Genomic DNA, 26,677 nt, shown 5'->3' with positions numbered 1-26,677 from the left:
TCTCTTTATATTAACAACACTCTATTTCATTAATTCATTCTCCACATATTTATTTTTGCACACCATGAAACTGTGGAAATGTATTCTCTTCAAATGACCAGGATCTGAATTTAAAACTCTGGCTGAACAGCACTTACAAAGGTTATAACAATAGTTGGCTTTTAAATACAAATTCATTTGCATTTTAAAACAACCAACATGACTACATTTTATTCAGTTCACACCCTTTTCCCTTGGTTACATTGGGTTGAAACAATTAAAAACAACACAAGAACAGCTATTTAAAATATACAAGAAGGGCTTCCCTGGTGGCTCAGTGGTTGAGAGTCCACCTGCTGATGCAGAAGACATGGGTTCATTCCCCGGTCTGGCAAGATCTCACTAAGCCGCACAGCAGCTAGGCTTGTGAGCCGTGGCCGCTGAGCCCACGTCCGGAGCTTGTGCTCCGCAATGGGAGAGGCCACAACAGTGAAAGGCCCACGTACTAAAAAAACAATAAAATATACAAGAAAACTAATTTATGCCCCTCATTGACCTTTTTCCCCCTCTCCAAAATTGGATAGTGCTATCAACTCCCCAGGGATATTTTTAGCGTCTAACTTTAGGCTGTGAGTTTTTTTGTTTTTTGTTTTTTTTGCGGTACGCAGGCCTCTCACTGTTGTGGCCTCTCCCGTTGCGGAACACAGGCTCCGGACGCGCAGGCCCAGCGGCCACGGCTCACAGGCCCAGCAGCTCCGCGGCACGTGGGATCCTCCTGGACCGGGGCACGAACCCACGTCCCCTACATCGGCAGGCGCACTCTCAACCACTGCGCCACCAGGGAAGCCCTAGGCTGTGAGTTTTTTAATAAAAACTATTAATTCTCATCTGTGTTTCATAAGAGTGTCAGGATGATGAAATAAACTAATGTGTGTGAAAAAAGTCTTTGCATTTCAGACTATTTCAGGAACGCTAGACAGTAGCAGCGGTTGATCGAGGAAAAAAGCAAAAACCTCGTAAAAACCACTATAGAGCATTTCGCCGTGAGAGTAAGTTTGACACTCTGAGGCTCCCGTAGTCCAGCTCGCTTTAAGCGCCAAGATGGCGCCGCCGGCCGAACTACCCATGTGCTGTTTCCGGTCGTACTCGGAAGTACGACTCCCAGCCGTAGCTGGGACTCTCGGCAATTGCCAGCGGTGTGGGTTTTCTTAAAACTGCTCGTCGCGGAGCCAGTCAGCAGCTAACATGTCTAGCAGAAACAATAACAAGCTGCCCAGCAACCTGCCGCAGTTACAGAATCTGATCAAGCGAGACCCGCCGGCTTACGTGGAGGAGGTAGGAATGCGGCGCGGTGAGGCTAGAAGCCGGGACGCGGCTGGTTGAGACAGTGGCTGGAGGGAGGCGTGGAGTGGAGCAGGGATCCTGGCTCGCCTCGTGTTCTGCTCTTAAGTTCAGGGGTTCCTCGAGAGGAGAAAAGGGGTTAAGGGAGAGACATGCCACAGGGTTCGTTCCCCACCTTTTGAAATCTGCTGCCCGTCTGGGTTTTCTGCCTGCTCCATAGACCCTGCTGCCACAGAAACACCATTTAAAAGACCTCATTTTTGCTTTAGGGGTTATCTCCCGATCTCACTGAGGTCGAGAGACAAATGGTCCACCCCCAACCTCTGACTTCCAGACAGGTTTCTCAAGCCTTTTCTTTTCTGAAACCTCTAAATGGAATTAGTCTGTAACAGTGGATGAAACTTTTGTTTAGATTGTTTTCCTCCGACGTCTGTTTCCGGGAGCCCGCGCTCTGTTCCATGGACTGTGTTGGGAAGGAGGGAGTATTCTCAAGTATAAGGGACAGACATAAGAGCTTAGTATTATCTAGTTAAAAAACAGGATTCAGTCTCATCGGAAGCTGGCATGACCTGGGTGTGAGAATTTACCTCAGGAAAAGATGAAGTTGAAAATTAGATTAGGTCCAGACCGTGAGGGGCTTTGTATACTGACCTCATACAAATTGTGAACATTAAAGGTGTTTGAGCTGAGAAATGACAAAATGAAAGTGATGATTTTGCTACATTATTTTGGCAAGTGCTTTCTTCAGACACCCATTTTTCTGATCGGCATTAAACAGGTATTTGCTTCAGTTACTTGTATGTGCAGATGGCTAACACAATTATTCATCTTTTGATTGCCCTTCTCATTTCCCTCCTCCCCCAAATTTTCACATACAAATATTTATGTGAATACATTTTAACAAATAGCAGTCTCAGTGGTTTAGGTCACCAGTAGAGAGAGACTTTCCAAAGATTCAAGAGAGTGGAAACAAAGACTAAGGAACAAATACAAGAAGTTAAGTAATATAGGTGAGGCTTTGAGATGTGTAAAGCACTGTAAACCATTAGCCAAAGTAATAGCTGAGAGTCTGTACAGCGCTGTATTTAAATGCAATGGTTTCAAAACTTAACTCCGTATCCCGGCCCAACTGTTGACCAATTGTGTAACTAGAGAGGGTTAACCACTTGAGCCTACGTGTATTTTAATTTGTGAGAAGGAGATAATACCTACAGAGGATTACTGTTTCATTCACTTAACAAATATTTATGCAAATTCACACATATTGTACCTCAATTTGGAGCTCACTGAACCAGTTAGGGCTGGTAATATAAAGAAGTACTCATTCTTGGGACTTCCGTGGTGGTCCAGTGGTTAAGACTCCACGCTCCCAATGCTGGGGGCCTGGGTTCAGTCCCTGGTCAGGGAACTAGATCCCACAGGCCACAACGAAGCTCCCACGTGCTGCAACTAAGACCTGGAGCAGCCAAATTAAAAAAAAAAGAAAGAAAGAAATACTCATTCTCCTTCTGAGTGTCTCTCTCCCCCTCCCCTTCCCTTCCCCCTCTCCTCCTTTCTCCCTATCACTCTATCTAACACATATACACATAGTTTAAAGCCGTGGCCTAGGCATGAGAGTAGCTGTAGGGTGTGGAACTGAGGCCTTGTGAGTTCCAGCATTAGATTGTTGGGTTGTTGTTAGGATTAAACATAATTAAATGAAATAATGTACATGATGAGTTTGGCACATAGCAAGTGCTGAATAAATGGAAGCTATTATTATTTCTGTGTGTCTGTTGCTTTTGCCTTTTAACACATCTTATCTAGAACTCCAGGATAAAATCATAATTATTATTTAAAAGAAGGGGAATTTTGACTGGAGAGCTTTGTGTACTTGAATTATAATTTACATTTTCTGACTCACATATTTCTGCAGATATTAGTGCTCTATATACATGGACAATATAGTAGGGGGTCATTTAGATAGTAAATGGCAGTAGAGAGCCAGATCTCAGTTTTTGACTCTTGTTTTACTGTTCTTTATACCTTACTACCTAAATTTCTAATGGTAAGGGAAAGGGTCTTTAGATTACCCAAAATGTGCGCAGATTTTTCAAAACTCATTTTGAAGAATTCTGATAAGGAAAACATAGTGTTTCTACATACCTTTGCCACATCTTTTTCTCAATGCCATTATCAAAGATTTCTAAGTAATTTTTAATTCTCTACTGAGAAAGTCTTATAATAGAAGGTGACCAATTTAAATTTTATTTTTCTACAGTTTCTACAGCAGTATAATCACTACAAATCCAATGTGGAGATTTTCAAATTACAACCAAATAAACCCAGCAAAGAACTGGCAGAGCTGGTGATGTTTATGGCACAGGTAAGAAGATAATTTTTGAGTAAAACGAAGACCAGTTGTTGCACACAGCTTGCAGAATATTTTTCACTTACACCCAACCTCATTCCATTCGGGAGCGGAAACTTAATTTAAAAAAGAAAATTAATTTTCCCTTTTTGCAGATTTTATTTCCTCCTTATGTTCAGTTAGAGGATTTCACTAGAGCTTTTCACAGAACCAACCGGAGCAAAAAAGCTTTCAAACTATTTGTTTTCTTCAAATTCATCATAAAAGCAGATTCTGAATCATGTCACATACTTTACTAAAACTAGAGGAAATATGAAAGGGGTCAGAGAGATTAGCATGTAGAAGAAAAATAGATGGTTTGGAGCCATCTACTTCTATGAAACATAGCCTTTTATTCTCCTTTTGCAGAACATCCTTAATATGTGCATATGAATTATAGGAGAGAAAGAAAAACTTCAGAAGAGCCTTTGCTTTGTTACAGATTGGTCACTGTTATCCAGAACATTTAAGTAACTTTCCTCAAGAGCTGAAAGATCTTCTCTCTTACAACCACACTGTCTTGGATCCAGATCTCCGAATGGTAGGACCAGTAGTTGGATTGATAAATTGTGCTGTGTTCCCGTGTGCGTATAATATGTGTTTAAAGGAGAACAGCCTGTCATCTAAACATCTTTCTAAAATGTAAATCAGTGTGTCACCCGTACCTTAAAATCCTTCTGTGGCTTCTCATTTACACAGAATAAAACTCAAACTTATTAACTTAGCGTGTAAGTCCCTACGTGATTTGCTTCCTTCCTGTGTTTTTGACCTCATTTCTTTTTCTGCTGCACTCCTCTCTCTGATCTCTCAGTTCTACCAGTATGCTAACGCTGCCAAGATGCTCTTTTCCCTTTTTTGATTAGGTGATTCCTTCTAGTCATTCAAATCTCAAATGCATGAAGAACCCTAATTATAACCTATAGTTTTTATAAAGCTTAGTTTAGACATTTATCTATTAATTGGCCAGTTTGAGCATTTAAACATTGTTACCTTAGTGATTGACATTGGGTCCTGTCTGGGATCCCCTTTACCAGGCCAGTGCTCCCATTTCCCCCACCCGCGGGGAATGTTGGCTGCTAATGGCCCCCAGCTGCCCTTTCTCTGGAGCACTGTCTTCAGCTAAATGGGAGCCCTAGCACCTGGGAAGTGGCCCTCCCAGCCCACAGGTGGTATCTGACTAACCCAGAGGTTCAAAAGCCCAACCCTTCCCAAGGTCCAACTTTGTGTTGCAGTTTGTGCTTCAAGGCTTCTCTGTAATCAGACTAAAGCTAGTCTCCAGCCAAGGACACATCCTTGCCCATCTTTTCTCTGCCCTATCCTGCTTCTTTTACTTCCCTTGTAGAAGAGAGAACACCCTGGACAGACCTCTGTAATAAATTGGGTTCTGCTTCTAGGGAACCCAACCAGAGGCATTTTCAAATTTTATATATCAGCTTTTCAAACACCTTTACAGCTGGTAGAACTTACACAAATATTATGATCTCAAAACCTACTAATATCCTTTACCAAAACTTATAAAAATGCTAAGTCTGTAGATTCAACTTTGTTTCTTATTCTTGCATTTTCCCAGGCTTTCTGTAATTCTTCAATTTTTATACTTCTCTAGGATTATCTTCATTTGATCAGGCCAAAAAAAAAAAAAAAACAGAATACCATCTCAGACAAGCCAAGGTTGGAGTCTGTGATTAACTCTCAGTTGGGACATGGGACCTGGCAGCACAGCCTAATAGGCTTCAAACTTGAACCATTACAGAAGACTTTTACTTAGGTCAAGACTTAGGTCAAGTCCTTGTGGGCCGTACAGATTTGAGATTTTGAGTGTGGAGACTTAGTGTCTTTCCAAGTAATTAGGTCTTCTTTAAGTTTTGTGTGCTAACAGTACCCAACCAGATTGGTCTGCAGGCATTATTAAATAATTAAATGTGTGTATATTTCTTTATAGTGTTTTATGATGACTAGTGGGTTTTTAAAAATAATTAGGACGTTGCTAGGAAGCAAGGGATTGAGTCTGTATAATTAGCATTCCTCTTTAGAGTGTACTTGTGAAAGTTGGTGGTAAGCAAGGGTGCTACAGCTACCATTGGGCCGTTCTTACTACAAACTGTATTTCAAAAGAATGCCTTGTAAGGTCACAAATTCAGTTTGATTATCCCAATTCAGTGTGTTATGTTATTGTAACCCACCTTTCTTATCTCTGTGGATTTACTGATCACTGCGTTTTTCTATGTTGACCCTTCCTTGACCTCCTGTGTAAAGGAGCCCTCCTGCAGTCACTATGTATCAATGATATTACCCTGTTTTATTTCCTTCCTATATGAGGTATACCTGTTGATATGCTTACTTGCTTGCCTGTCCCCTCTTCTGCTCCACCCCCAGTGTAAGCTCCATGAGGGCAGAGACTGACTGTTCTGTTCCCATGCCTAGAATTATGCCTAGTTAGTAGAAGACATTAAGTGCTTTGGGGATATACTTGCTCCATTTTCTCATCCTAACTTTATCATTATCTTATAGTATGTTTCTTTTTCCTTCCTGAGACATTTTGCAAAGCTTTGATCTTGCTGAGAAATAAGAATCTCATCAATCCATCAAGTTTGCTAGAACTCTTCTTTGAACTTCTACGTTGCCACGATAAGCTCCTTCGAAAGGTAAAGAGCAAAATCACTCCCCGCTCCGCTCCATATCTCATTCTTCCTTGCAGTGACATGAAACGTATAGCATTTGGAGTCTCTTGATGCTTCATACTATTGGATACAGCTAAGAATAATTTTGATAGGAAAAAAATTGACGGTTGTGTGCATGCAATATAATGGTGATAGCTAACATTTATTGTTTACTTTTTGCTAGGTTACCATTTTCAGAGCATTTTACGTATTCGTTTACTCACAAAGTGCCATGAGATAGGGGTTATTGTTGTTATTTTATAGATGAAAAGGCTGAGGCACAGAGAGAGAGAGTGATGTTCCCAGGGTCACACAGCTTCTGAGTGGTGAGGCAGGAACATAAACCCAGGGAACCTGGCTCCAGAACCCAAGCCCTTTTCCGCTATGCTGTACTGACCAGCTAAATCAGAGCATGGACTGGACACTCGTGGCTGTAACCACTCCCAACCTCTTCCCCCCAAAACTGACTTTTTTTGTTATTAATATTTCCCTGTGACTTCGTGTTTGCTTGTATAAGTAAGACCAGAAGTTGAAGATTTATGAAAGAATTTTAAGAAAGAGAAACTAAAGTTTACATACATTAACTTAAAAAAAATTTTTTTTTTTTCCAAAATATTAAGAGACTGCAACCATTTGATTTTAGCAATTGTACTTCTTGGACTAACTTGTGAATAAAAGTGATCCAGGGGAACATATTTTGGGTACCATTGATATTTGTAAAAATCCCAATATTGTCTTGCATGCAGTTAGGGGCTTGGACTTTCCTTTTTATTTTTTTAATTTATTTTTTTAAAGTTTATTTATTTTTGGTTGCATTGGGTCTTCGTTGCTGTGCAGGGCTTTCTCTAGTTGCGGCGAGCGGGGGCTACTCTTTGTTGTGGTGCTTGGGCTTCTCATTGCAGTGGCTTCTCTTGTTGGGGAGCATGGGCTCTAGGGCACACGGGCTTCAGTAGTTGTGGCACACAGGCTCAGTAGTTGTGGCTCGCGGGCTCTAGAACGCAGGCTTAGTAGTTGTGGCACACGGGCTTAGTTGCTCCGTGGCATGTGTGATTTTCCCAGACCAGGGCTCGAACCCGTGTCCCCTGCATTGGCAGGCAGATTCTTAACCACTGCGCCACCAGGGAAGCCCCGACTTTCCTTTGTAAAAACAAAACAAAACAAAACAAAAAAAGCAAATGTATTGAGATGTAATTCACATACAATGCATCCATTTAAATGTACAATTCAGGGGTTTTTAGTGTAGTCACAGAGTTTTGCAACCATCACCACAGTCAGTTTTAGAACACTTATAGCACCCCCAAAAGAAACACCATTCCCTTTAGCAGTTACTTTCCATTTTCCCATCTGTCCCAGCCCTAGGCAACCACCGATGTACTTCTGGTCTCTATAGATTTGCCTACTTGGGATAGTTCGTGTAAATGGAATCATATAATATGTAATTGTTTTGTGACTGGCTTCTTTCACTTAGTGAAAGTGAAAATTAAGTGAAAACACTTAATGTTTTCAAAGTTCATTCATGTTGTAGCATATGTAAGTATTCATTACTTTTTGTTGCCAAATAATATTTCATTGTCTGTTTATACCACATTTTGTTTATCCACTCATCAATTAATGGACATTTGGGTTGTTTTCACTTTCTGGCTGTTATGAATAATGCAGCTATGAATATTTGAACATTAGTTGGAAATTTATTTTCATTTCTTTTGGATATATAACTAGGAGTGGAAATGTTGGATCATATAACTTCATATTTAACCTTTTGAGGGTAACTTTCATTTTGCTTTACCTGCTTCTTTTTGTTTGTTTTATTTGTTTTTGGTCTCTTTTGTGATAGAATGAAAAGTGGGCAAAATTAAATCCTCCAGTACATTTATATTTCTCTCCAAATTAGGCAAGGTTAGAAATGTTGGTTAATGTGTGTATGTTTTTGTTTCTTTTCCTCAGACTTTATATACTCATATTGTGACTGATATCAAGAATATAAATGCAAAACACAAGAACAATAAAGTGAATGTAGTAAGTACTCTTTTGTTTTCCATGTTTGCAGCATTGTACTACAGTATCGTGCAGTTTATTAAGTCTTCTTTCTCCTCTTTTTCTTCAGGTATTGCAGAATTTCATGTATACCATGTTAAGAGATAGCAATGCAACTGCAGCCAAGATATCTTTGGATGTGATGATTGAACTCTACAGAAGAAACATCTGGTAATATCTATGTACCTGTCTCTTTCGAAATAGTCTTTTATTCATTTGTAATTGCCACAGAACACATACACAAATATTTTTCTTGATTTTGAGCCCTTTAATATATCTCTGCCATAGATTAAGTTGGAAGTTAAAATATGGAGGCAATCCAAATGACTAATAACAATATTGACTACCATTTCTTGAGCGCTTGCACTATGCCTTACCTCATTCAACCTTCAGAACAGTGTAATGTAGCTTATTTGGGATTATTCCCACCTTATAGGTAATGAAACCCATAGGTTCATAAGTTAAGTTTAGTAGCTAGTAAAAGGCAGAATTGAAATTCAAACCCGATCTGTCTGACTGAAATTCGGGCTCTTTCTACTCTGAAGATTTTCAAATCAATTTACCTTATATACTTAAATTATCATGTTTCATAAACTTTGGCTTGTTGGTACAGTGTCCCAACTCATGTCTTTTGCTTTTCTTATTCACTAATTTTTTTTTAAATATAAAAGTAATATTCGTTGCAGCAGCAGATTTGGAGAAGCTAGAAAGTTTTTTTTTTTTAATTATTGATAGTCCCACCCCCTAGAGATAATCAGTTCATATTTTATGCTATTTCCTTCTGTCTTTTCTTTAATGTGAATTTTAAAGCATGGTTGGAATTTTGCTGTATTGTAGTTGTTTATTGGTTTTTTATTCCGCCCCCAGTTATCTTGAGTAGGTTTTATGTCGTTAAAAATTCTTCAAAAAATACATCTGAATGGCTGCATAATTTTCTGACACAAGACTGGGCTAAAATTGAATTAAATGTTTGCCTGTAGTTGACTATTTAGCAACCCGTGACTTTTTGAAATATTACAAACTATGAATTTTAACATGTTAGAAATATTTATTTATTTTGTGCCATTGTCTGTGCTGTCAAATACAGTCGAATGAAAATTCACTTTAAAGCACTCAACTGTCTTCCCCCAGGAATGATGCCAAAACTGTCAATGTGATCACCACAGCATGTTTCTCTAAGGTCACCAAGGTGAGCACGTGTATGGCTGTGTGAAGGCACTGTCTGTGAGTAGCCCGCTTCTCCAGCTAGAAGGTGAAGGAGATGGGTATGCAAGGAAGAGGTGGTGTGCGGACATGCTGCTCGTGCTTAGGCTGCTTCCCTGGTTTATCTGCGCTTTAGAGGAGTCACGCAAAATTATGAGTTTTTAAAATGCTTGGTATTAAACGATAGCCTTAGCGTTTATTTTGTTTTCCTCTGTAATTCTTGACTGCTCTTTTATTGGACTCAGGCACAGCTGAAAGAAACTTAAGGACATGTTTGACTTTCTGTTAGAGGGGCTATATCACTTTTCTTGTGGGGGCATGTAGAAGTTCCTGACTTTCTACTTGAAGGATAACAACTGTGTAGAGCCGGGCTAAGACAGATGAGCCCAAATCCTACCATTCTTTGTTTTTTTTTTCTTCAGATCCTAGTTCATATGCATGTGTAAAATATAGACAAAAGTATTTATTCTTTGTTGTAAGCTGGGATGAGTAATTGCCTTTGAATTGGTCTTTAGATATTAGTTGCTGCTTTGACGTTCTTCCTTGGAAAAGATGAAGAGGAGAAACAGGACAGTGACTCAGAATCTGAGGTTAGTTTAACCATAGATACTTCTGAACTTTACAGTTTAGCAGATTTTATTATTGTTTTCAGTATAGATTGTAAAAGTTGGGAAGAGACTTAGATGCTACCTTTATCCTTTATTGAGTGCTGCCATGCTGAGATTTTATTCTATTTAGAACTTGTCACTTACATTCAGAAAGATTGGTTAAGTAACTAATAAAACTTAGATTCATTCAACCTTGTTCTTGGTGCTAAAGCTATACCTATATCTCACTATATGAACTTAGAATAAAAATTACTGCCAATATATTTTTGAGGTTGAGTGTTGACATCATCGAAGTTTAGAGTGGAGAAAGGGAGAAGGGTAGTACAGCATCTTTAAAAGGAAGAAACAGGATTTATGATGTCATGAAATTTTCTTTATTAAAAAATATTTTTTATTAATATTAAAAAGAAACTCCCTTCCCATTTTAGCATTTTGGTAACAAGAGTACTAGAATATGGGATAACACCTTTTGTTATTACTTTAGTAAATAATGTATGAACAATACATTATTCTTACTGTACAAAATTTCAGATACTATAGATAAAAGTTATCTTGATCCTTTCTTATTTCCACTTCCCAGTTCCTTCTTCATAGATAACCATTTCGTTTCCCATGCATTTCTGTGTGGATGTGTATACATATTGTCTTATGTGTGTGGTCTGTTTTTAAAACATATAAATAATATATGTATTATTTTGCAACCTGCTTCCTTTGTGATGACATATATAGATATACCAGTGCATTTAGATATTCTTCTACTAGTACATATAGATCTATCTCATTCTTTTAACCTCCACATAATATTTCAGAAAATGGATGTACTATAGTTTAAGCATTTCCCTATTGATAAATATTTGTTTCCAGTTTCCTTTTTCAAATAAAAACAAAGTTGCATTCTCTCTGTATATTAATACTTCAATAAAAACTAAAAGCAAAATGAAAACAGAAGTCAGTGTTGCAGTGAAAATCTTTGTATGTACCTGTTCCTGCAGATGGGCCAATTTGTTTTTCATTGAATTTTTAAAGTTGTGTTTATTTTTAATAGCTGCATGCAAAGAATATAAGTACAAAGAAGTGATTGAAAGGGTTATTCCTTGCTTCTATGCAGATTTTCCTTGTTTATAGTTTTACAAAGTAGTTTATTCTTCAGGATGAAGGACCAACAGCAAGAGACCTGCTAGTGCAGTATGCCACAGGGAAGAAAAGCTCCAAAAACAAGAAAAAGTTGGAAAAGGCTATGAAAGTCCTCAAGGTGAGACTTGTAGCTGGGAAATGAGATAGGAATCGTTAGAATGCAGAATATGTGTTCTTTAGAAAAGCTTTTAAGCATTTGGAATAGAGAAAATAGCATTTTGAAGAACTTAGAAATGTGTGATGACTTTTTAAGCACTAATTTTTTAGATGAATAAACGTTTTCAGCTCTAGCAAGATCTGTGGCTTGAATAAATTAATTTGATTAAATTCATTTGTTTTGATCACGATGTCTTCTCAGAAGAGTATGCAAATGAAGTACATTTTGTTTTGTAATAATTATTTGAAAGTCATTAATTTGGTCCTTGTGTGTTTTTTAATGTTCATATTTCCAAATCTCTTTAAGTCTCACAGGTGCTAATAGCTAGAACTTTTTGGCTGCATTGGGTCTTAATTGCTGTGCACAGGCTTTCTCTAGTTGCGGCGAGCGGGCGCTACTCTTCGTTGCAGTGCTCAGGCTTCTCATTGCAGTGGCTTCTCTTGTTGTGGAGCACGGGCTCTGGGCACACAGGCTTCAGTAGTTGTGGTGTGCGGGCTCAGTAGTTGTGGCACACGGGCTTAGTTGCTCTGAGGCATGTGGGATCTTCCCAGACCAGGGATCGAACCCGTGTCCCCTGCATTGGCAGGCAGATTCTTAACCACTGCGCCACCAGGGAAGTCCCCAAGGTTTAATCTTAAAAACCACCTTTAGTTCTTCTAGTTGCAAGAAAGGTTTTTGGAACAAAGATTTTTTGTTTTTTCTTTTTAATTAGTGTGATGGGGACTTCCCTGGTGGTCCAGTGGTAAAGAATCCACCTTCCAATGCAGGAGACATGGGTTCAGTTGCTGGTTGGGGAACTAAGATCCCACATGCCACGAGGCAACTAAGTCTGCATGCCGCAACTATTGAGCTCGCATGCCTCAATGAGAGAGCCCGTGTGCTGCAAACTACAGAGCCCACATGCTCTGGAGCCCATGCACCACAACTAGAGAGAGAAAACCCACGTGCCACAACTAGAGAGAAACCCGAGAAGACTGCATGCTGTAAGGAAAAGATCCCGCATGCCTAAACAAAAGATCCAGTGTACTGCAACTAAGACCCGATGCAGCCAAAAAAAAAATAAGGAAAATAAATAAATATAAATAGTGTAATGGACTTGATAACAGCCTTTAGCACATTAGCACATTTAATCCCAAGGGCCTCTTCACTGTAATTCAGAATGTAAATGTTTTCCTCTCCCTTTCTTTCAGAAACAAAAGAAGAAAAAAAAACCGGAGGTGTTTAACTTTTCAGCTATTCACTTGATTCATGATCCCCAAGGTACTATAATTATGACCTCCCAAGTTCCTTGTTGGCTTTATCTGCCTATTTAGATTCCTACCTTCAAGGTTACCAGGGAATATAAAATCCTTGGCACTTAATAGACAATCAGTAAATGCTTAGTTGTTACCTATTGGTTGTAGCCTAGAGAATTCTATTCCAAAGCAGTGATTCCCAATCCACAGCAAAACAAGAAAAATATAGAGGAACAGCTCTCTTCGCAATTCATGTCTTTAATAACATAGTACTTGTACTATAAGACATTGTGCTTGACCAAATGAAAAACTGACAATCTTTTATTAGTCCCTTTTTTTTCAACTGGTATGTGGAAACCAAAAGTTTGGGAAACCCTGTTCAGAACACTAGTTCTCAAACTAGAGTGCACATTGGAATCACTTGGGGAATTTATAAAACTATACTGGTACTTGGGTCCTGTTATTCCCAGAGACCGATTAGGTGATATGGGGTATGGCTGGGCAGTGGGGCTTTTAAACGCTCTCTGTATTTTAGTTTTAGTTTGCTGACGCTTCCTCTAGGTCAGTGTTTCTCGGACTTTAAGGCACATACTGATCACCTTGGGATCCTGTTAAAGTACAGATTCTGTCTGATTCAGTAGGTCTGGGGGTTGGGGCCTGCAGTTCAGTATTTCTAACAAGCTATTAGGTGGACAGCTGCTGGTGGTCTGCCGACCACACTTTGAGAAGCAGGGCCCCAGAGAGCTATAAGTGGAGCATCTGTCAACAGTAACTCAAGATGTTGATGCTAAAAATCTTGGAAATCCTTAAGACTTAACTTTGGGCACCACTGAAGGTATATTTGCCCGTGTGTGAGTCTTCACCTTCGGTCATGCCGCTGTGTTTACCGTCCTGGTTCTGCAGAGTGATTTCAGGCACAGCCATACCAGAGCCAGTGACCAAACTACTGCTTTTCTCTACACCTGCTAGATTATGTTGTATAGACCATGGGCCCACAGTATACTTCTCTGATATTCTCCTTTCCAGATTTTGCAGAAAAACTACTGAAGCAGCTAGAGAGCTCTAAGGAGAGGTTTGAAGTGAAGATGATGCTCATGAACCTCATCTCCAGATTGGTGGGAATTCACGAGGTTTGAATTACATTATGTTTCTCTTGATGGATATTAGAAGTGGAATTTTTCTTGGTAAAAGGACGGTAAGGTAGAGCAGTGGCTTAATTTTACCCTCCCAAACCATTTAAACCCATACAGTTTACAAAGGGATAAAATCTTTCACTCTGAAAATAGCTGTTTTTGTCACTTTGTTTTCTTGTCACTTAGTTTGGATGTTGAATTGTACATGTATTCAGTTTATGGACAGACTATTTTCTTTTTTTCTACTTTTTATTTTATTGTATCTATGTTTCACTTATACATTTTCCTGAGCCAACAGAGCCCACATATTTTTATGAACTGTTATTACATTTCACAGTTTACCCCTTCATAGCTTTCCTGACTTCCAGCCCACTCTAGCAGGAGGATCATGTTTGCAAAGCTGAATTCTCTGGTCATTCACTTTATATTAAATTAGACTGCAAGAGCTCCTTGGTGGTATAATGTATATATATTGTGTATACATATGGAAACCTCACACATACTCAGACTAACTGCCATTGTAGAAAAGGAGGGATTCCCAGAAATTCAGCCCATGAAGAAATGACCATTGAGGTTGTTGTCTATAGTTTTGCTCTTATAACTAGTGCTGTTCTGGTCATCACTGAATGTGTTGCTTTCTTCAAAAAAAAAAACAAGAAGTAAAACAGGCTCCTTCATTGAAAATCAAACAGTATAGACCTATATCAAGTTAAAAATGAACAAATGTACTTATTCCATTTCTTTAAGAAAAAGTTAACATTTTGGTGAATAAATTGCTTTTTCTACATGGGCTGCAGTTCTAAAGCAGGATTACCAGGTCAATTCTTGTTACATTTGTGCAACAATTTCAAGTCACAACTGAATCTGAGCTCAGTGGAAAAGCAGAAGTGATTCTTAATTCAAGCATAGTTTGATGGAAATGATACTGGAGTTTCACAGCTGGCTACAGTTGAACACTCATCTCTGTATTGAACCCAAGTCTTCCCTTTTACTTCTCTGGTCCTGGTTTTGCTCTGTGGCTAAAATAGAAAAAAAATTTATTCTCACATGATGAACTTTGAAAAAGACTAGGCCATCTCCAGAGTTTCTCTTCTTGAAGTTAAAGATTACAATTGCTTTAATAACTGGATCCTTGTCTCCTTTATCTAGGTAGACTCCAGAGTGTTAGTGGTTTCTGTCTAAAATATGGAGCTCAGAGTAATTCCTCCAGTGTGGTTGGACTGGTATCCCATAACAAAACTAGACTGTGGGTTTTTTGGTGATCAGATTACACTAGGCACTATTCAGATTTGAGTTACTATTATCTTTGAAGACTAAAAAATTGGTTCTGCAATTTTTTTGAAAGAAAGTTGCTTTTTGACTGCCTTTTCACCCCCTGGTTTATTCTGAGTACACTTCCTTCTTCCTTGACATAATAGGATAGCAACAAGGCCTTCCTTTCTTTGGTTAATACAGCACATTGAATCATCCTGTAGCATGAATGCTTGTTGAGAAAAAAAGAAAGTAAAAAAATGATTCCCAGTTAGTTGAGCTTGGTGATATAATTGCATCATGGAGAAATGAAACTCCACAGCTCAGCTAGATACATATTAAAGTCAGTGCATTCTTCTTTCCACAGCTTTTTCTCTTCAACTTCTACCCCTTTGTGCAGAGGTTTCTGCAGCCCCACCAAAGAGGTAAGGCTTCCACTTGCCATGTTCCTTTGGTGGCCTTGGGGTTAACCATCCAGAGTCTTTTGTTCTGGAATTAATACTAAAGACAAGAGTTAGGAGTGAAGGGTGTTCTGCTTCAGAGACAAGGAGAGAAACCTGTATGTTTTCTTTCCAGATTCTGCCATGAGGTAATTGTTCTCCTTATCAACTTTAAGAAACAATTATTTGGGGGGGGGGAAACACCAAAACAAAATTGGTTTCTCAAAGCAAGTCTTTTTGTAATACTATAAATACTCATGTGAAAGATTCTAAAAAAGAATTTTGACTGTTTATTGTAACTTCATTATAGATACCAGGGTTTAACTTACTGCTTTCATTGCCCTCATTTATATTCTTAATTAAAAGCAACATGAAAGCAGGAAGGAAGAGATGGTTGTTTTTGCCTTTGAACTTGAACCAAGGTAGGAAAGAAATGAACATTTATTGAACATTCAACATGAGCCAAGCACTGTGCTAAGTACTTTACATACAGTCATCTCATTTAATCCTCACTTCAATCCTGAGAGGTGTAGAAAGAAAGAAAAAAAAGACCAAGATCACTCAGCAAACAGTGGCTGATTAGGCTTCACCTCACTTCTTTGTTTTGCCAGAGGCCTTGTTCTTTATCCATGCTGCCCCTTTAAAGGGAGAGTGTGTGTATATATGTGTTTGTACTTATTCATTGATTGAGTGATTTCTAGTCTGAGCATTGCATTAGACACCAGTGAACACAAAGTAACATCCTCACCTTCATAGAGCTTATATTCTAGAGGAAGATCCACAGAGTGCTGTGTGTAGTATGTCCAGGTGACGGGAAGTATTTTGAGGAAAAGGGAAGCAGGTGAGGACAGTAGGGAGTGCTGGGGTGAGTTCTGTCTAGATTATGTGGTCAGGAAATCACTTTGATAAGGCAGCAGTTAAGCAGGGCCAGGAGGAAGCGAGGCAGTGAGCTATGCAGATGTCGGGGTTGGGTGTTGGGGCAGAGGAAGCAGCAGTAGCATTACGGCCAGCGTGTGCTGGCCATGTTTGCCGTGGTCCTGAGGGCAGGGCAATAAACTGTGGCCTTTCCCATCTCTGACCTTTTTAGAAGTAACGAAGATCCTTCTGTTTGCTGCACAGGCATCTCATCACTTAGTACCCCCAGAGGTGAGAACTCTTAAACTTTACTTCTGTCAGGATCTAGTGCATACGTAGCCCTGCCACTAAGTATATCATGGTGGCTTTTCCCACAGGGATTACCGTCCTCCCTGCCTTTTTGAAACTGAGTAGAAGACACACTAGCTCTTAAGGAGATATCCATAGAAGTTTACTCATAGAAGTAAAAACATTTTACTGTAGAAAGTAAAGTTTATTTTGGACAAGTTGTTGAGAATTCTGGTTTTGTTTAATTGCCAAATTTTATGCTGGGGAGGGCAAGAATATCAGTGAATTTATAGTGATTATGATTCAAAACTGATCATTTCTTTCTTTGATTCAAATAGTGTTGGAGGATCGTGGGTCAAAGCAATTTTTAATCCATGTTGAAAACTAATATTAAAGGCAAGCCAAATTTAATCTGAGGATAGCTAAGAAGAAGGCTGAAACCCAGAGTGGAATGTTTTTCTCAGTCTTCCTCAGTCTTGATCCTTCCAACTCCCAAACCGAAGGTGGAGGGCTGTTTTCCACTGTAATAGTTTATGGTCCCTTCATCGTCAAGCGTTTGAGTAGGTGTAGACGTTTTACCAGCACTCATATCCTTTCTCTCCCTCCCGTTCAGATCATGCAGTCATTGCTCATGACTGTGGCCAACAATTTTGTAACCGACAAGAACTCTGGAGAGGTCATGACAGTAGGGTATGTAGAATGTGGCTGTGGGCAGTGGGTATGGTCGTAACGCACTGGGTTTGCTTTCCATTACCAGGATGTAAAATTTCATCTATTATGTGCTCTCTGCAAAAACAGTTTAAAGTACACTTCAGTCTTCTCAGCAGGCTTGCTATTTTTAATTTATTGGTCAGAATTTTGAGCCAGAGAAAAGATATTTGCCCTTCTAATCAACATTTTGTTTTTTAACTAGCTTTCCCTCTTTCAAATGAATGCTTGTGTGGCAATCTAAATGTTTTTCTTCTGTCTTCTACCCTGAATTCCTATCTTCCCTGGAACAGATGATTCATTATGGAATCATTTTTTAATCCCAGGGCGGTTCAGTGGCCCTTTTGATTAATTCAAAAGCACTTAATGAGTGTGACACTAATTTAAGGACGACTCATCTGTCCTGAGAACTAAGCAGTATGCTGAACAGCTGCTTTGTATCTCCCTTGGAAAATACTGCTGGGATAACAGCCCTAAAGACCTTTAACTTTTCCTTATTTGACCTAGTACTATCTCCCCTAGAGTTGGCGAATAGATGCTGCTATCATATACAGGCACACTTCCTTTTATTGCCCTTTGCTATATTGCTCTTCACAGATACTGCGTTTTTTTTTTACAAATTGAAGGTTTGTGGCAACTTTGTGTGGAGCAAGTCTATTGGTGACATTTTTGCAGCAGCATTGGCTCACTTCATGCCTCTGTGTAACATTTTGGTAATTCTCACAATATTTCAAACTCTCCACCAGCAAAAAGATTATGCCTCATTGAAGGCTCAGATGAAGGTTACATTTTTAGCAATAAAGTAGTTTTTAATTAAGTTACGTACTTTTTAAGACATAATGCTATTGTACACTTAATAGACTACAGTATAGTTAAACATAACTTTTGTATGTACTAGGAAACCAAAAGATACGTGTGACTCACTTTATTGCAGTGGTCTGGAACCAAACCTGCAATATCTCTGAGGTATGCCTGTATTTTACAGAGATGACACTGTTTCTTATTCTTCTAGTAGAGGAAATGGCAGTAAACTGTCTGGAATCAAAGCCCTCTGAGGCTCCCCACCCTCACACTCTACCATGCTGCAGTTTTAAAGACCTAAGACCTATAAAACCCAACTTACATTCCTTTTGATTTAGTCTTTTTAGAAAATATTCTTAGGTTGAACCACATGAAACTGCTGGGGGGTGTTTTGTTTGTTTTAATTTATTTTTTTCCCTTTTTTAGAATCAATGCTATAAAAGAGATAACAGCTCGATGTCCTCTAGCCATGACTGAAGAACTTCTCCAAGACCTGGCTCAGTATAAAACACACAAAGATAAGAGTAAGTGGTGTGTTATTCTCAGTAGATCAAAGAGTACAGAGTAGTTCGTTTTTACCTCAATAGACTCTTTGCTCTGAAGTTTCTAATTAAAGGTATTATTTTCCAGATGTGATGATGTCTGCTAGAACTTTGATTCAGCTCTTCCGAACACTGAATCCTCAGATGTTACAGAAGAAATTCCGGGTAGGTGAAGCATACATATGTTGATCAAGGATTTGGTCTCAGAAAGTGAGGATAATTTCCTACAATTTGAGTTTGAGTATTTCTGATGCTTCCATTAGGAGTATTGGTGATACATGTAGTTTTATTCTTTAAGCTCAGAATAAAATTGATTGAATACTTTTGCTTAACTGTTTTATAGTTGGTATATGCTGTTTGAGGTTGAATGACTCTTATAGACCTGTTAGACTGTTTGAAGTCAGTAACTGATGCCAGCATTGAACAGGCTGTTCCCTAACCAGATACTACCTCTTTCAAGTTGGGACAGAGAAAGATGCATGTATGTAACAGAAGGAGAGATCTCAAGACTTAATTGAAGTTTCCTGAGGTGGATCAGAAGAAAGCAAGAAGGGGCTTCCCTGGTGGCGCAGTGGTTGAGAGTCCGCCTGCCGATGCAGGGGACACGGATCCGTGCCCCGGTCCGGGAAGATCCCACATGCCACGGAGCAGCTGGGCCCATGAGCCATGGCCCCTGAGTCTGCGTGTCCGGACCCTGTGCTCCGCAATGGGAGAGGCCACAACAGTGAGAGGCCCGCATATCGCAAAAAAAAAAAAAAAAAAAATAAAAATAGAAGAAGAAAGCAAGAAAACAGTGGGCAAAGTTCTGTCTGGGGGATTTACTTTGACCCAAGACGTTGGTGGACTGTTTTTGTCATTCGATTGCTTCCATTTTTTGTGATTCTCCCTCTCAATTCATAATCCTGGAGAATCCTTTTCATGAATAATGTTTTGCAGTTTAAGCACCTCATTAAAAACTACTTCCTTTCCTTTAGGGTAAGCCTACAGAGGCCTCCATAGAAGCAAGAGTGCAAGAATATGGAGAACTAGATGCTAAAGATTACATTCCAGGAGCAGAAGTTCTGGAAGTTGAAAAAGAAGAAAAAAATGCTGAAGATGATGAAGGTTCATTTTTGTTTCACCATTATTCAGGACAAAATCACTCCTACTATATCTGTATTGATCTTGAAATCTTTATATTGTTTGGACATTCATCCAGCAGATGCTTCCTGGTAATGACTATGTGCCACGCTCTGTTACGGGCACTGAAGGTCAAATGGGCATGGTCCTGCTCTGAGAGAATTTACATTCTGGTGTAGGAAATGCCTTTTCATGTCCTTCAGATTGGCTGCCCCTTATCAAGGGCATGCTGTTTGACACTTGGGAAAGATAATGGGTTTCTTTTGTTGCCTAGAAAAAATAATGAAGATTAGTCTATAGCGATCCTCCTGTTGAAGGAGAATGCTTGTTGAACTGGTCAAAGAATGCTTGAGGAACTCCATTCTCATTTCCGGGGTTAGCACTTACTGCATTGGTTGCTAGGGTCCTTTCTTCTTCCTGTTCATCCCTTCATTATTTCAACAAAACTTTCGTAAGCATTAGCTATGAGCCAGCCACTGTCAAAGCAAAGATGAATGATACGGTTCTTGTCCTTGAGGGTCTTTCATAAACAGCTAATAAATCATTAACAGGATTTATGATTGGAGTGGGGTATAAGGGCTGGAGAGAGGTCAGGTCCACCTCAGAGGTTCAACAAAGGCTTCAAGGAAATCGTGACCCATGAGCCGTATTGGGAATGATTAGTGAGCAATGGTAGTATAGTGGAGACTTTCCAGGCAAACTGTGAGCAAAGTACTGAAGGGTTTAGGAAACTATTAGAATGTAGGATACAAGGCGATGAGACTAGAGATAGAGGTGGGGCCTCACGTGAGTGGCTGTGTAGGCCATGCCTAAGAGCTGGGACACTGTCTTACAGAACATGGGCATCTGCTGAGAGACTGCAGGTATCCTTCATTTTGAAAGCTTACTGTGGTAGCTCCGTTAGGATCTCTGATACCTCTTTACTGAGGTGTCTACAAGCTTCTTATACAACCAAAAGTTTCTACCTTGGTTCTCTGAATGACTTGTTTCTAACTAATTTCTCAAACGTATAAATGTGCTTAGACAAGTTAAATAACTTGTATGTGGCCACTGTAAATGTACAAGTACAGTTCTGATGGACATGGCTAGTTCGGTGGAAAGAATGTAGGCTCTAGAGTCATATATGATTTTCCTAATTTCAGTGTAGGCTGCATTTCTAGCAATGTGGCCTGGGGCAGGTTACTTAACTCTGGACTCTATTCCTCTTCTGTTGAGTCACGAGGGTTAGAGAAAGATTGTAAAGTTTCGGCTCATGGTGGATAATTGATCAGTGGTTATTCTCCGTTCCTTGACTTAATTAAATTGATGTGGTTTATTTAACAGTAATACTGCTCAATTCTTGATGAGCATCTATTTGAGGTTCATTACCTAAGTTTTCTTTTGCTTGATTTATCTCAGTGTACCATGAACACTCAACATAAAGTGGGTGCTAATGGGGTGCTCTTTTTCACACAGATGAGTGGGAAAACACGAGTCTCAGTGACGAGGCAGTTTCTGATGGCGAATGGGTTGACGTGCACCATTCTTCCGATGAAGAACAGAAAGAAATCGTGAGTCCTAAAATGTCCTTTTCTCAGTGTTGAGGGGCTACGCCCTCACTGGAGCTAATAGCCGTTTAAGCCTGTGTTGTGTCCTTTCAAGTCTGAGAAGCTGAACAGCATGCCCTTGGAGGAGCGGAAAGCCAAAGCCGTGGCCGTCAGCACTAGCCGAGTGTTAAGTCAGGAAGACTTCCAGAAAATCCGAATGGCCCAAATGAGGAAAGAACTCGACGCTGCCCCTGGGAAAGCCCAAAAGAGGAAATACATCGAAATAGACAGTGATGAGGAGCCCAGGTAAGACAGTGTGTACGCCAGGTCTTCAGTCAGCTCACGTGATTATGAAAGTATTAGGAAAAGGAATTCCATCCTTGTTACATATTACATTTTTTCCTTCACCCCAGGGGTGAGTTACTTTCTCTTCGGGACATTGAACGCCTTCATAAAAAGCCAAAGTCTGACAAGGAGACAAGACTAGCAACTGCAATGGTGAGTGGGGCATGTCATTGCCTAGTTGTCTAAACAGAAAGCAGATAAAGTGAAATATGACTCAGAACTTGTATAGGCACAGAACTGCAGGGGTTTTTTGGCTGCATTGGGTCTTCGTTGCTGCGCGCAGACTTTCTCTAGTTGCGGCGAGCGGGGCCTACTCTGCGTTGAGATGCGTGGGCTTCCCATTGCGGTGGCTTCTCTTGTTGTGGAGCACGGGCTCTAGGTGCGCGGGCTTTAGCAGTTGCGGTGCGTGGGCTCAGTAGTTGTAGCTCGCGGGCTCTAGAGCACAGGTTCAGAAGTTGTGTGGCGCAGCACCTTAGTTGCTCCGCAGCATGTGGGATCTTCCCGGACCAGGGATTGAACCCGTGTCCCCTGCGTTGGCAGGCGGATTCTTAACCACTGCGCCACCAGGGAAGTCCCTGCAGTATTTTATTTTAATGTTTTAAATAAAAGTATAATTAACATAGAATAAAAGTCACAGATAAGAGGTGTTCAGTTAGATGAGTTTTAACAACTTGATAGCCACATGTGTAACCACCGTCTAAGACAAGCTGTAGAGCACAGAAAGGCACAGTTGTATGTTCACGGTCTCAGGGAGGCTCAGTACATTTACCAGAGCTACGAGAAAAGCAGGGGAATGTTTAGTCATTAAAGAAAAGCCAGAGACAGTTAGAGCTGCCTCAGGCAAGTCCTGTGGCTGTTTGCGACTGCAGCCTGCCTACCTTTCCAGCTTCATTTTCTCTACCTTGACTTGTTTCAGACGCCATTCCAAATGGGCTCCACATTACCCTCTATTCCATTTGTACTGACACTTGTTTAGATAAGTTTGAAAACCCATGTTCTTTCTCCACTGCAACTTTGCATATACTATTCCTACCTGAAATGCTCTACTCTTCCCTCCTTCCCTCCTTTCCTCACCAGGAAGGCCTTCATCCTGCAAAAAACAGCTCACAGGGTCTCCCTCTCTCCTAGGCTCCTCTGGCCTCTAAGAAACCTTTTCTTCCACTGAGCTCCCCTTGCCCAATTACAACACATCATGGTCATTTCTTCCCCTGGACTGAACTGAGTCTCTGGGGAGCAGTGACTGTGTGTTCCCTCCACCTTAGTGTCCTTGGCATCCAGCGGAGCTGGCACAGAGGAGACGTGTGTGTTGATGAGATAACTCCTGCAGTGGTATTTTTGTGTGTGTGTGCTGATAGGCTGGAAAAACAGACCGAAAAGAATTTGTGAGGAGAAAAACCAAAATGAATCCATTTTCCAGTTCCACGAATAAGGAGAAGAAAAAGCAGAAGAACTTCATGATGATGCGGTATAGTCATAACGTCCGGTCAAAAAATAAGCGTTCCTTCCGAGAAAAGCAGGTGAGCTCAACTTGAAGCTTGACTGGGTAGAGTGATATTGTTGTTCTAAGACTTCTCTACATTTGAGTGGAGTTGTGCCTTCTAAAACCTTGTATTATGTGTGTCTTAGGATTAATGGGGTGCATTATTGGAGAGCATGGAGAGGTGGAAAGCGGTCAGGGCTTGTAAATCCTAGACCTGACTTTGTTGAGATTCAGCTGTGTGACCAAAGGGACCAAAGGGAGGCGATTTTCCTTCTCTGTAAATAAAGGAGTTTAAACTAGATGAGCTCTGAGGTCCATTCCTATGCTAAAATTCTCTTGACATTGCATCTGTGAAATATATCGAAATTAACTGAATAATAATTTTTGAGTGTTTATTATATGGTACTTTTTTCCAAAAAGCAATAATTATATGTGGTAATATCTCAGTAACAGTTTCAGGAAAGCAGTACAAACTAACAGTTCTGTTGTTGGCATGATCCTTTCTCTGTGTACCCTTCTGCAAAGCCATTATATTTACAGACCTTTGGAATTGTGTTTTATCCATTTTCAGTCTTTGATGGGTAGTCCTGTGTTGCTCTGTTGGCTTGCTTATTTCATAATTCATTGTAGTAAAACAAATTTATGTTTTTATATCCTCCTCTACTGCCAGTGTACCAGAGCGTATATCTAAATGTACTAGGAAGAATCTCTAGGAAGTCAGGTCAAGGGAAAAGTAGTGCCACATTCTGAACCAGCGTTCCTAAATTGCAAGCCAAGGATGAGCCTGCCAGGCCTGAATGTGACAGCCAGCTCTCCAGGGCAGGGCTCCATAGGTGTGGGAACCAAGTCAGTATGACTAACTCTGTTTATTTAATCATTCTAGTTCTAAGCTCTTCAACAATGTCATGTAAGTAATAAAGTGGCAGTAATTTTGATTAGAATTTGTTGAAAGTTTAGGTGAAAGGAAAGGTGCCATTAAATAGTCTGAATTTTGCCAATTCAATTTAAATGCGTGGTTGAATTGATTAAATTCATTAGTTTATCCTTCCCCTGCCCTTTATAAGATTTTTGGGTCGAGGAAATAATGACCATCCAGTTGGCAGGCCTTGCTTCGTTTTGAGGTTTTTGTGACCTTGCTACATGTTATCTAGGGGTGTTCCCCCAGCCCCTACTTCCTCTAATTTTTAGCATGCTTTTTTTTTGGCATGATAGAGAAGCCTTGCTTCGTTCCTGTCAGTACCTCTTTCAGTATAAAATACTTCTCTCAAAGATTGAAGAATTTTGTAAGAGGAAGTTAGTTCACTGGATATGTGCTGTAGTTCACGTGAACAATATGAACAGGTACTGTGATTAAACCGACTTTACAAATGAGAAAATAAGACATAGATAGCTGAATCTGAGAAATACCTTCTTAGCCACGCAAATTAGGTTAAAATGCACTGGTTGATTTTTTTTTTCTACCATAAGCGTCCCAGTTACTCTGCATATCTACAAAGACATACCAAGACCCAGATCTGAGCTAAAGGCAAGGAGTCAGTAACTTAAAGTCATAAAATTCAAAAAGCTTGATTAGAGCCAGGCAGCTTCCACCCCAAAAAATGCTTTAAAGTTTCTAGGACTCAGAGAGTGGTGGTTGCTTGGGGATTAATGGAATCAGATCCATCACACACTTAAGATGTATACATTGACCTTGGTTATCTTCTTTTTATAATTTGGGTTTATTCTTAATAATCTTTTATTTAATATTCTGTTGTTTTCTTTTGGGAACTGTAAGACTTTATAAGGACGTTCATAGGTTTGCTGTGAACATTGGTCCTGTGGTCTTTCTCGGTAGATCACATTTACATTTTTTTTTTTAATCTTCCAGCTGGCGTTACGAGATGCTCTCTTGAAAAAGAGAAAAAGAATGAAGTAACTTCCAAGCAAGTTTTCCATTCCAGGGAGAATGCTAAATTCGTGTCATTACTCTGAAAACTAGTACATTTAGAATGTTTACATTAAAAAGTCCAAAAGCACTATATTGTGAAAACCACAGTAAACTTGGTAGCTTCTGGTGTTCTTATTTTAGAGATGGGTAGGGGTGGGAATGTTTGAAATGTAAACAGTAATGGTGTTGTAAAATCATTTTCATTTAGTGTTCATGCAAAAAAAAAAATACATATATATATATAGAGAGAGAGTGCCTATTAATTGTCACTGAAGATATAAAATTGAATGAGCCACAACTCCTCACTCAAGGTATTTATAGCCTGTTTGTAGGATGGGGCAAGGGGCAAGTATGTATCTGTGTATTTACAGTGTTGTATAAATAGTTCTCTAGTAGAGATAGGTTCATGCTTCTATGGGGTCACAGAGGCCTTATGGACTAACTCTGCAGGGGATGGGAGTTATACATTCTCTTAAAACAGGACAATGTTACAAGAGTAAGAGGATCTTACTTGTAAATAGGCTTACCTGCTGAAAACAGGTCCCTGCTGTACAGGTTTTGGGTAGACAATATAGCTTTTTTAGTCCATCCATCCAAAAGATGTAATTTTTTTTTTAATGCCAGATACTGGCTTTTTGGTTAAAACCTTGCTTTTTACATTGCCTTACGTATAAATAGTAATCTTGGAGTGGCCTCAGTTCATCATTTGGGCTGCTCATTCTTCCATAGAGGAAAAAGAAATTAGATTGGTTTCCTCAGCCTTCCTTCACCCTGTAATATTTTCATCCCACCGTTTGCCATGTCTCACTCAATAAAAGGTTTCTAATGTCAAATAGGTACTCTGTGCTGAGTGGTGTGTGTTGTCTCCCTTCACTAGGTGTGCTTGAGTAGATTTCAGGGGTCACCGCACGAGAGCCGTGGTCAGCTGTTTGCAAGTTGTTGCGTTTGGAAATAGTTTGGTGCCCTTTGTCTCAGATTTCTTAGGTAGTGTGGTAGTTGGGGAAATTGCTTCAAGCTAGAGGAAAAGGCAATTTTCTGCCCACTCAGCAGCTTCTAAGACCACTTTTCTTACTCCTTTTCCAGCGTCTTCTGTTCACTTTCTCAGTTTAACTTCAGTTTTATTTGAATGAAACTTTGTGACTTTTCCTAAGACGCCCCATACCATTGGGGATTAGTTATGAAGACCTTGCGGTTTACTGATTAAATTGCACTGGCCTAGTGAGAGGAGCCCTCAGTCAACCCCCAGCAGCTTCAGCGATTCACAGGAAGTGTCCGATGCACGTCTGAACGTTTCAGACCTGAAACTCCTCTCTTCTCTCTTTGCATTTTTGAACTGGGTGTCTCCTTATGTGTCTAGCTCCAGAGAGAAGTAAATAAAATTCAAAATGGCCAGCTACCTAGGGTCTGTAGCTTTGCTGTGTAGATTGTGATGATGCCCGGAACTTCCATCCTTCCCCTAGACTTTCCCACCCCGCTTAGCTGCCAAGAGCCCAGTCCGTTCTGTGTTCTGACTTCTGTTCTT

At 39.9% G+C, this 26,677-nt stretch overlaps 1 protein-coding gene across 3 annotated transcripts; it reads left to right on the top strand.

The window, feature by feature from the left end:
• Positions 1-1,085: 1,085 nt before the first annotated feature.
• On the top strand, positions 1,086-26,677 carry SDAD1 (SDA1 domain containing 1). Of its 3 annotated transcripts, none has more exons than XR_009564037.1 (22): positions 1,086-1,314; positions 3,581-3,685; positions 4,152-4,250; positions 6,244-6,354; positions 8,314-8,385; positions 8,474-8,574; positions 9,535-9,592; positions 10,122-10,196; positions 11,365-11,466; positions 12,696-12,765; positions 13,767-13,870; positions 15,492-15,549; positions 16,652-16,710; positions 17,321-17,397; positions 18,643-18,740; positions 18,847-18,923; positions 19,733-19,862; positions 21,333-21,427; positions 21,519-21,709; positions 21,817-21,901; positions 23,166-23,265; positions 25,096-25,111. XR_009564037.1 is itself a non-coding variant. In XM_030877904.3 (22 exons), exons 1-22 carry the CDS (start codon positions 1,225-1,227, stop codon positions 25,141-25,143), a joined length of 2,067 nt encoding a protein of 688 aa, XP_030733764.1. In that variant the 5' UTR covers positions 1,086-1,224; the 3' UTR covers positions 25,144-26,677. The 3 variants fall into 3 exon arrangements, 2 of the variants coding, with proteins under 2 accessions (XP_030733764.1, XP_030733765.1); XM_030877904.3 differs by having other exon boundaries at positions 23,104-23,265; positions 25,096-26,677; XM_030877905.3 differs by lacking the exon at positions 1,086-1,314 and having other exon boundaries at positions 4,079-4,250; positions 23,104-23,265; positions 25,096-26,676.

The sequence above is a fragment of the Globicephala melas genome, chromosome 5, assembly GCF_963455315.2.
Source record: "Globicephala melas chromosome 5, mGloMel1.2, whole genome shotgun sequence".
Classification (NCBI taxonomy): Eukaryota; Metazoa; Chordata; class Mammalia; order Artiodactyla; family Delphinidae; genus Globicephala; species Globicephala melas.
Note: the sequence above shows the minus strand (reverse complement) of the source record. Positions and strands in the feature narration are given on the sequence as shown.